The sequence below is a fragment of the Echinops telfairi genome, unplaced genomic scaffold, assembly GCF_000313985.2.
Source record: "Echinops telfairi isolate 266 unplaced genomic scaffold, ASM31398v2 ScPeMD7_9;HRSCAF=40, whole genome shotgun sequence".
Taxonomy (NCBI): Eukaryota; Metazoa; Chordata; class Mammalia; order Afrosoricida; family Tenrecidae; genus Echinops; species Echinops telfairi.
This window is the reverse complement of record NW_022103906.1, coordinates 79,002,811-79,013,812: the sequence shown is the minus strand read 5'-3', so window position 1 is coordinate 79,013,812 and position 11,002 is coordinate 79,002,811. Positions and strand designations below refer to the sequence as shown.

The window sequence follows — 11,002 nt, the reverse complement described above, 5'->3', positions numbered from 1 at the left end:
GTGTGGGCCCAGCAAGGGGTTCCTCCTCGGGGAACCCTCCTTTCTCACCCCTCTCCATTTTACCATCGGGTCCTCACAGCGGGCGTGGCCCCTCGCACTTGGGGCGCAGAGCTGAGGCTGGCCTTGCTGAGGGCCGTGCACAGCCCGGGCCCCTCTCATACAGGGGGAGGGAGCAAAGGCCACCACCTTTGGTGGCTCTGCGCCTGGGATGGCCAGGCTTCCTGGATCTGGGAGCACAGGGGCTCTGCACCGCAGCTCGCCTCCAGCAGGGGCCAGGGGTCTGCAGAGTTGGGGGGTTGGGGGTGCCAAGAGCCAGCTGCGGGGCCTCTCGCTTAATTCCAGTCACTGCCCTTTATAAATATTTATAGCAGATCTTCCACTAAAAATAACATCCTGGAGCCCGGGTGGGGGGGGGAGGGGGGGAGAGAAAAAAAAAGAGTCACCGGGCATTGGGATTGATTATCATGTGTGCCCGCGGAGAAAGGGTCCCTCGGAAGGGGCGATGCTGCTGCGAGGGGCCCCGGGGGAGCGCTCCCCGTGGCTGCGCGGCCGGGCGGCCCCGGAGCTCGGGCTCCCCCTTCTCTGGGCGGCTGCGGAGCGGCGGCAGCATCCGATGGGGCGACGGGGCGGAAGTGCGAGGGGCAGGCAGACGGCTATTTTTAGCTCGCCCGGTGGTCAGGGTGTGAACCTCTCCAGGAGCGAGCGAGCAAGGCCGGCCCCGCTCCGCGCGCGCCAGGCAGAAAGCGGCTGTGGGTTTTTAAAGGTCAAAGGTGGTAGGGAAGAAACTTGTGCCCCCACCCTAGGGTGCACCCCGCCGCAGGCTGGCAGAATGCCAGCAAGAAACCCAGACGCGTGCTCGCGAGAGAGAAGGGAGTGTTTTTTTTCTCTCTCTTGTTAACCTCCAGTAGATTCCTCAGTGGAGAGGTGAGACGATGCCCTGCCCGAGGGAGTGGCAGATGCTAGCACATGCAGGAAGGTGAGGGGTAGGTCCACCAGCCGCGGGCCTCGGGCAGCCCCTCCCAGCTTCCCACCCGCGCTGGCTCCCCACTTCCTGGCGACCGAGTGACGCCTGGCAGCCTGCAGGCCCCGCGCAGGTGTGCAGGGAAGAGAAGGCGAGGAATGTGCCGCTGGGGGAGACCTCGGCTTCGTCATGTCCGTGCCAGCGCGCTCCACGCCTCTGCGCCTGTGCGAGACACAACACTCACCGTTAGTCACGGCCCGCCGCCCAGGTCTCTGAACGCAATGGTCTCCAGGGCCTGGGTTGGGGCGTACCCTCTTCCCCACCCCCACCCGCTACTTCCTGGCGTTGGGAAGGCACAGTGACAATACTCAGGCCCCTCCTTTGGGAGCGGGGCATTCTGATTTCCAGGGACGGTGCTGTGGCGGGTCGGGAAGGGTTTCCTTGGGATGTGGTGCTGTCCTGGGAAGCTCTCAGCGAGTGCAGGGGCAGGGAAAGACGACGCAGCTGGGCCCTTAGGTTCTGACTCGAGGGTCCCTGAAGACCACTCAACTGAGTGTTTCCGCTTCTCACCGGCGAGTTTCTCCCAACTCCTGACCTGGCTCAGGTGGGTTAGTAGGCAGAGGGCGGCCTCTGATTCTAGCTGCCGCAGAGGGGTAGGGCCAGGGGCCCCTCTGGCCTTTCCTGTCTTAAGACAGGCTCTGGCAGCCCTTGAAGGTGAGTCAGTTCCTGACGGCCAGGTGGGCTGGGGTGGGGGTGGCTTGGTGTGCTGGGGGGCAGGGAAGGGCCCTGCTTGATGGTGCCCCAGAGGTAGCAAGGGCCCCCCTGGTCTGGGAGGGAGCTTCCTGGGGCCAGTGCAGAGTGGGACCCATTTGGGGGAAGGTGCAGACAGAGAAGGCCCGGAGCTTTTCTGCCTCATCTAGGGGCTTTGGCCCTGGAGTTTCTGCCCTGAGAGCTGTCACTGAGCCTGATTTTTAAAAAAGAAGAAAAAAAGAAAAGGAAAGAAGGGGGCAGGGAAGAGGAGGTGAGGAAAGAAAAGTCTCAAGAAAAATCTCAGGGTTGCACCCCAAAATTTTTTGAATGACACTCCGGTTTCTTTACTTTTGCGGCTGCGTTTAGTGCAGCGCGCTCGGAGGGAGCTGGGATTAGAAGTGCCCCTCTTTGGGAGGAAAAATGTGAAAGATGAGTGCCTCAGGCAACCAATGGGCAACCGAGTTTTAATTCATTTCCTTCTGCTCCAGGAAGTGAGCCGGTGGCCAGATCTGGCCCCAGGGGAAGGCGGTGGATTTGCAGTGTGATCCCCTCAGGTACTGTGGAGCTCTGGGTGCCCTGCTGTGGCAGGAGCCCCTGCAGAGCAGGGCTGTGACTAAGGAAAAACAGGACCTGCCCATGGCTTTCGACCTCTGATGCCCTTCACAGCACCAGTGTTTCCGCCAGCAGTGTCTGCGTTGCCAGCTGCATCTCTCGCCAGGCCAGGCCAGAGGACCAGGCTTCTGCGGTACACGCCCCCCCCCAACCCCCCCAAGACAGCTCTGGCTAGGCCCAAGGGCCAAGGCAAAGATTCCAAGAAGTTGGGCTGTTAAAAGGGAAGCTCCTTAGGAATGCTCTGGCTTGGGAAGTGTGAAGGAAGGGAGAAGTGAGGAAGGGTGGGTGGGTTGTGGGGCCAAGTCCAAACTCACCTAAGCTTCCTCTTGCAAGGGCTCTTCATTAACCTGTGGCCGCACAGACAGAAACAACAACCAAGGTCACCACCAGATCTCCACTGAGGGGGCTCCTGACCCACCCACCACAGGCTTCCGGCTGACCCTCCCTTTTGTTTCCCAACCAGCAGGGGTCAAACACAATGTTTACAAACAGCAACTGACACAGAACAGCCACGTGGGGACAAATGCTTCCCAGGAGAGGGGGAAACAAAGTTCCCTTAAAACTAGGGAGCCGTTACATCAGGGGGCAAAGCCCACCTGGGTCAGAAGATGAACTCTGTTACGGGTGGAGGTGCATTCCTGCAGATGTGCCTGGGCTCCACTTGAGCTGGGCCCTCCAGAGGGTATGGCTGCCCCCCTAGCAGGTGCACACGTGCAGTGGGTGTCTTCAACTGTGCACACTGAGTGTGCAAGCCCCCAGCAACTGTGGGTGGCGGGCTCAGGGAGAGGAGGAAGGCCTGGAGTAGCCCACATAACTGAGGGGGAAGTGATGTCAGTCTGTGCTTCATTTTTCGCCTTGTTTCTAAGTACAAGAGGGCTTCAAAAAGCTTGTGGGAACACACCTTTTTGAAGCCCCTGTGCAGTCCCAAATCAAGATGAAGGGGTGCAAAGTAGGAAGGGGAACCCAATGGAACAGAGCATTCCCCAGGATGCAGGCCAGGTAGGAAAGCCTGGGTGGAGGAGGGGAAGGCCTGAGGGAGGAGTGAATAGGGTTAGGGCACTCAGCTTGCTCCTGAGTCCTTCAAAAGCACTCAACTGACTCTCATGCACTAAGGTACTCTGGTAGCACCGTGGTTAAGTGCTCAGCTGTTAACTGGAAGGTCAGAGGTTCAAACCCACCGGCCTCCGAAAGGGAGAAAGGCGAGGCAATCTGTTTCCATAAAGACTGGAAGCCCTATGGGGGTAGCTCTGTTCTATCCTATATGGTCTCTCTGTGGAAGTCTAAACTGGTATGAGGGCAATGGGTTTGGTTTTGGTTGTATAGTGAATAAAGATATATTTGCTGGACAGGGTGATGAATGAGTTGTTTATATCAACCTAAATTCAACCCAAAAGAAGCAAGGGAAATACCCCCCCCCCCTTTCTCTTTCTAGTAAGTATTGTGTGGAATCTCATGACTACATCACGGCAGAGAATCCATCCATAAAAGCATGTGGTTTTATATACACTCCTACATAATAGTTGCTGTTTCGTGGGAGGAACATATACGATGTTGTCCTAGGATATGTGCCTGCCCCTACGATATTCTAGGACCTAGGCAATGGTTACATACTAGGTTGTTAACTGCAAGGTCAGCAGTTCGAAACCACCAGCTTCTCCATGGAAGAAAGATGAGACGTTCTACTACCAGAAAGAGTTACAGTCTTGGAAACCCACAGGGGCAGTTCTACCCTGCCCTACAGGGTCACTGTGGGTCTGAATTGGCTCAATGGCAGTGAGTGTGGCTGAAAGCCACATATTTTAGAGAAAACAAAAACCCTACCCATCCCTCACGCCCACTCTGAACTCTACCCTCTCAGGGATGCCACCTAAAAGCCACAGACATTGAAATTCAGGCATTCTTACAAAATGGTGCATATGCACAGACGCACCTCTGATCACGAAAGGCAAGATCAGGAGAGCCTGACAGAGGGACGGAGGACAGAGGGAAGCTGACAGGGGCAACACAGGTGCAAACACAGACAACATCGGGGCCATGGGTCCGGGCCAGAGCTGGAAGTGGTACCCGATTCCTAGATACGATGTGGCCTGTGGAGGCCTGCCCCGGGCGTGAGGGCTCCTATCCATGGTCAGGGCCAGGCCTATAGGGCTAAGCTGAGTCCTTTGGCTCAGGGGAGGCCATGGGAAAAGCGACTGGGGAGGGAGGGGAGAGTACAACAGGAAGTGAGGCCAAAGCAGCAGCTGTTCTGTCTCTTGCCAAGAGCATTCCACATGAATGCTGGGATTTGGCTGGATTGTGTGTGTGCATGCGCAAGCGCCCCAGTGTCCAGGGCATGTGCTCACATAAGTGTAAATGTAACTCTTTTCTTCCCCTCTGGCCCTACAATCCCTCGTCGGCCTTCTGTCTGCATGGCATGTCCACTTGGGCCAAACACTGCTGCCCTCGTCATTGGAAGTCCATGACACATCATCTACCCAAGTCCCTTTCTCCTGGGCCGCCTTGCTCTGACTCACCCTGCACTGCAGTACCTGGGCATGCTCCTCTCCTCCCGCTTTCTTCCTGACTGACAAAGCCCTTGTCCTCGCAGGCTCCGAAGGCCTCCGCCTCTTCCCTGCACTAGCCTTCCCAGCACTATTCGCCAACAGCAGCCCGGGGTCTCCACCCCTCCGGCTGCCCGCTTCCCCTCCCTCACACCTGGTCCTTTTTCACTGCGTCCTAACCTTCCTTGGTTCTCGAAATGCCAAGACACCCCCCCCTCCCCCCGCTTCACTTAGTCTACTACTTCTGTTGCCACCCAAGCATGGCCTTGGGGTTAGAGACACCTGCGTTAAACCCAGGCTCTGCCACTTATTTCCGGTACAAGCTGTTTAACCCCTCGGAGGGATCCTGGTCTGAAATCCTTCCGCCAAACTGGGGGTGGGTTAGTGGGTGTGAAGTGCTTAGCACCCCATCCAGGGAGCGGTTCATGCTAGCTGCTTCTCATCTTTCACACCTTGGCCTCCTCCAGGTGACCGCGCCATTCAATCTACCAACGGCCAAGGGCCGGGTTCCCTCTCGTCTTGGCCCGTTTACTGAGGCCGTACTGTGAGGAGGCACTGCCAGGCACCGCTGCTCTAGCATGAAAAAACAAGACCCCGCCTTCTCGCTTGCTGTGCTTCCATTTCAGAAGGATCCCCACATCACTAGGTGATAGGAAGTGTCCAACGAAGAATTGGGGTATCCGTTCAGTGTAACACAGATGCATGACGTCTGGAGTTGGAAAGACCCAGGTTAAATCCAACTCTCTGTCCCTGGATAGCTGCGTGATCCCAACTCTCTAAGGTTATTTCTTCCTCATTAAATGGGAATATTATTATATAACCCGAAAGTGAGGATTGTATCCGAAAACCACATAGCATAGTTCTTAGTGTAGACGTTCTTGGGTAGGCTTCATAGGTAATGAAACCAGAAAGGCATTACTGTTCTTTGCCGACATCTTTTTAAGAACCCTTCCTGTGAAACCACAAAGCCATTAGGTTATCCCAGTCTCCAATCATCGCTTCTTGTTCATAAATCCTTAGTGACCGTCCAGGTTTGACCATGAACATTTTTGGGCCACTTTGTCTTACTTTTCTTTATTTTGTGTCCCTTAATCATGCTTTCCAAACTAGATTATAAAATAAATTGTGGCTCAGGGTCAAGTTTTGGGGCCTTATTTGTATGTGATTCCTATATCCCAACCTTCTAACATGGCATCTGGAAATCAGGAAGCCTCTACTGGCCCACTGCTGTGACCCCATCGGGTGGCCTTTAGCTGGAAATGAGGCAGAAGGAGCAAGAGGGGTCTGAGAGCTCTGCAGAAAGGCGGTGCGGGAGGGGAAGCGGACAAAAGGGGTGGGGGTCTCATTCCAGGGGCTATGGCTTTGGCTTCCCGTTCAAACTAGGGGTGTCCTGATGAGCTGCCTTTACCTCTGTCTTTCCCATTCTGCATCTTCTCCTCTTCTTCTTCCGCACCTTCCTCTGCTGTGAAAACGAGGTCAAGGAGGCCGGTGACCCTTCAGCACAGTGAAACCCCAGGGGCAGGGTGCAGGGAGTCATTTATGAGGCTCGGTTGGGCTCCCGGCTGCACGCCTCTGGGAATGGTGGCCTTCCCTAGGCTGCACTGCATGTATGTATATACGCAGGGTTCAGGGCTTGACAGGTGCCGCCACGTGCCCCCGGCCCTAAGAGGCAGAGCAGCTGGATGGCACCCACTTTGCTGCCGGCTCTGCCATGGGCCCCTTGGGTGACTGAGGGGAGGGTGCCTGCCTACTTTCCCTAAGGTGACACCATCTACTGGGTTTACTGCTCATGTCCTATTTTCAGGTTCAAGAAGACCACCATGGGAGTGTCGGTTCGCGAGATTCAGTTGTCAGGTTTTACTGGTGACCAATGTGAACCGACTCCACAGCTCCGTGTGGCTGTGCTGGGGGAAGACCCAGGCACCTGCAACTGCTCCATCAGGACTCTACTCCAGGGAAGCCAGGCTGGGATCCCAGTGACACACAGATGTGGGCGTGGCCCCGGGTGCTCCCTGTGAATTGGGGCCTTGGAAAACTAGGTCACATCCCAGGGAGGTCAACAAGTGGCAGTGTGCGGGGAAACCGAGTCATGTTAGCTGGTGTGTGTGTGTGTGTGTGTGAAAGACCTGTAGTTAAGCTAATGACGATGAGGATGACAACAGAGTGACATTATCTTCGACCAGATATTTGAAAGGTTAACAGGAAGGGTCCCGGGGGCACAGTAGGCTACATGTTAGACTTTTAACCACAAGGCCAGCAGTTCGAAATCATTAGTCGCTCCATGGGCGAAAGATGGGGCTTTCTACTCCTCCAAAGAGGTACAGTCTCAGACTCTCACAGGGCAGTTCTACGCTGTCCTGGAGGGTCCCCATGAGTCAGCATCGACTCAATGGCAGTGAGTATGTTTGTTTTAGTTTTATGGAAAATGAGAAAGAGAGACTGAAGTTATTCCAAGGTGGTTTTAGGGGATGGAATAAGGATAAGCTGGTTAGAGAAAGACAGACAGATTTTGGCTCCCCAGTGAGGTAGAACTTTCCAATGATTTGAGCTGGTCATGAATGAGCTCACTGGAAATATTCAAACAGAGGACTTTACTTTGTAAGTTTACTTCCAACTCTAGCATTCTATTATATTTTAAGTATTTTTTTTAAAGCAGGAGATCAGAGTATATGTAATAGCCATGTTGTGTAAAAATATATAAAGATAATTTCAGTCTAACAAAAACCTAATCTCATCCGAATAAAAATCACTCCCTCAAGGAGATGGTCAGATGTGCTAGAAGCACCTGCTCAGGGTGGGCAGGGCTGCTGTGCGCATGTGCAGAGGGTGTGCATTTCAGCACTGCATGGCTCCATGGAGCCACTGGGCCACAGAGAGACTACATCGACCTACAGGTCTCAGAACTTTGGGGGGAGACACTGGGGGGACTGCAGGTTGAGTATGTGGTCCTGGGTGGGGCCAAGGGCAGTGTAGCGGTGACAGCAGCAGCTGCATGCTCTCCAGCCCCGAGTTCCAGGACCAGCTTTGCCCCTCTGAGCTGCACAACTTTCAGGAATCCCTCCTATGGCCCTCGCTGCATGGTTAAAGGAAGGGCACTGGACCACGTGGCCTCCACGGGACCTTGTACCTTATATCCCAGAATTCGGGTAAAGCCATCCTTCCCTAGTCTGAGGGACTGCTGAAGGGCGTGATGAATTTCCATGTGTGTGAAGCTATTTGGCCTCTACGGGCTTTGTGCTTAACAAGGTCTTGTTCCCTCTTATCCGGGGCCTTAAGCACAGAAGCCACACAGGGGATGGAGCTATCCCCCAAGGGACACTTTATAAAGGGGGGTGTTTCTGGAATCTGTGGGGAGATTAGATGGGGGCCTCAGACAGTTCATGGAAAAATGGAATGAAAAGATTAGCAGCTGTTTTCTGCAAATGTTTCGCAACTACATCACATATTAGGGCACAAAACAAAGAAACAAACTCACTGTCACAGAGGTGCTTCCGGCTGGTCACAACCACCCGCTCAGGTCCGGGCAGAGCGGGCCCCGTGGGTCTCTGAGCCTGGGCCTCTGTACCTGGAGTGAAAGCCTCATCTTTCTCGCTTGGAGGGGCTGGGGGTTTCCAATGGCAGACCTGGGGGTTGGCAGCCCAATTGTAACCACTATACCATCAGGACTCCACATATTAGGGAAGGCCTTTTAAGCTTTGAGAAGTCATCCGCAAGGCCATCTTCTCTCGTGTGTGCGTGTGTGTGTGTGTGTGTGTGAGTGTGAGTGTGTGTAGGAGGGCAGTGCTCTGGTGGGAACGGAGAAGCAGAACCACAAAGCCACTCAGAGAATCAGCATCTTTTCCTCATGGCCCTGGGAAAGCCACTGTGGGCCGCACCCTTAGGCCTTTCTAAACGGACGCAGGCAGACCGGAGAGTGAAGCAGGGGAGAGCGGGTCTGGTCCTCTGGCAGCACAGAAAAGTGCCTGAGCTTTGTCGCCTCAGCTCTAAAGAAACGCCCAGGCCTTGTTTCCCTGCGTGCAAGGATCAATGACTCGATGCTGTGTGTGAGTGAGTATATGTGTCTCAATAATCCACAGAAAACTGCTTCACAGTTTCATTTAAGAACCCTGTTAGGTGACTGTGGTGCATTTAAAAGCACTATGTCGGGTGCACAGAAACCAGAGAGCCATTAGTAGGAGTGACCAGCAGCACTTAGGAAGGGAGCCTGTCTGTTAACTATAGGATCATCCGGAAACACTTCCACTGTGAAAATCCTGATGAATCCCCAGCAACTACATAACTAAGGAGTTATAGGGATTCTTGGGAATGGTCTGTTTTTACACACGCTGTCCCTCCCCGTCCCCTGGGTCTCATATAAGAAGTAGCATGTCATGAAGCAAAGGCCTCTGGGTGATTCCTGCCGGAGCTAAGTGAAGGAAAGACTGAAAAGGAAGCCGTGGGTCAGACTCAGCAAGAAGACAGAGGAGGCGGGAGGTGTAGGTCTTGAACTTGCAGGGAAATCAGAACCTGGCCGTGGACACAGAAAGGAATAGGGTTTCAAAACCAAATCAAAGGGAAGAGAGAGCAGAAAGGCAGCGTGGAGAAAGCCCAGGAACCTTTGTGGCCAATCCGGCTGCAGACGTCCGGGAACGCGTCCGAGGGAGATGGGTGGCCAGGCCTAGGACAGAGCAGCGGTGGGTGGAGCCCAGAGGGAAGACAGATGAAGGGAGGAAGGGCCTGAGAGGACGTAGAGAGCCGATTTTCTGTAAATTCCCACTCGGGTGCGGCACACAGACATTCTTAGGACGAACTGAAATATGTAACTAGCTCTAGGTGGTCACTCGTGGGAGAGAGGCTCTCTGACAGGGGATGTCTGGCGAGTTCCTGGGAGGCAGAAATGACTGAGTGGCAAGGTGGCGGCTGCGTGGGGAGGGCGGGCGCTGTGGGCGTCACCTGAGTGCAGCTCCTTCACCAGGGACGACATGGTGTTGGTGATGGAGTCCGCAGCCACCAGCAAGTCATTGCGGAGGTTCCTCCTCGTACCTGAGGGGAGGCCGAGGAGATGGCGAGGCCGGGGAGGGTGGGGGCAGAGGGGAGACAGGTGAGTCAAAGCCTCTGTTCTGCCAGGCAACTGGACAGAGGTGCTGAGTACCTACGAGAGACGAAGGGTGGGCCGGGCTGCTCCCACCTGCTCCTCGGCACCCAAGCCCACTCCTCCCCCTCCCTCTGTCCGTCTTCTCCACCCGCGGAGCAGGATCCTGTCATCTGCGTTCTTCTTAGCCACCACAGACAACCAGAAGAGACTATGTGGGCTCCAGAGTCAGCATGACACGAGCTATTTCTCAGCCTTACGCAGGACTACAGTCTCCAAGAGGACCCTGCCCCACCCGCCTTTGTCTACAGCCCCAGCAAGACTCGCTTCTTAACCACTTTCTCCTTCCCACCCAATTTCTGGTCACTAGCTCTTCAGGTGACTGTGGCGATGCCACGCAGAATGCGCCTTCAATGAGGGCCTGCGGAGAGGGCCGTTCTTCTCAAAGGCCTTCCAGATCAGGCACATGACCCTGAGAATTCCCCCACCCAATTCCTCCGGAGGAGGCAAAGCCAAGAAGGACAAGGCATTCCCTACGACCCACACCAAAGAGCACAGCCCCCACCCAGCCAGCCAGCCCACAGGCCCTCTTCACACACGTGCAACCTGCAGACCTTTCCCCGGACACCCGCCCATCTTGTGAGGAGGGGCCGGCCCTGGACTTCTGTACCCTGGACGTGAACATCTAATCACTGAAAGGTAAGCAGACAACAGAAAAGAAACGGGAAAGGTCTGCCCAGGAATCCTGTCCTTCAGCATCCCTACTATCCTCTGTTTCAGAAACTCACCTTGTGCAAAGGCCTCTTGCACGTCTCCCCCCAGCCCACTCAGAGCATCCTGGGGGCAGTGGGTAGGGGTGGAGCCAGCAGATGTGGAGCGCACAGGCATGGGCATGGCACGGCTGCCTCCGTGAGTGGGGGACGTGTGTGGCGATCCTGTGGCCTGCGCCTGGCAGGGTCAGAGAGAGGAAACGTTATTGCAGCACCTTGCCTCTTGAAGGAGGGGAAAGGTCCCTTAATCGGGACCCACAGAGTTTCTCAGCCCACAGCTCCCGCCCTCCCCGACCCT

At 55.2% G+C, this 11,002-nt stretch overlaps 1 protein-coding gene across 14 annotated transcripts in view; it reads right to left on the bottom strand.

Moving 5' to 3' along the window:
- Positions 1–856: 856 nt before the first annotated feature.
- Positions 857–11,002, bottom strand: part of DTNB (dystrobrevin beta) — a 292,810-nt gene continuing 282,664 nt past the window's right edge. For 4 of the 14 annotated variants that reach the window (XM_045286980.1, XM_045286981.1, XM_045286983.1 and 1 more), the window contains 6 exons: positions 10,723–10,882; positions 9,796–9,885; positions 8,339–8,428; positions 6,272–6,325; positions 2,638–2,670; positions 857–1,183 (listed from right to left, as the gene is read on the bottom strand). In XM_045286980.1, the coding sequence (XP_045142915.1) occupies positions 2,666–2,670; positions 6,272–6,325; positions 8,339–8,428; positions 9,796–9,885; positions 10,723–10,882 (399 nt within the window). In that variant the 3' untranslated portion in view covers positions 857–1,183; positions 2,638–2,665. The other 10 variants (XM_045286982.1, XM_045286985.1, XM_045286989.1 and 7 more) reach the window with 5 other exon arrangements.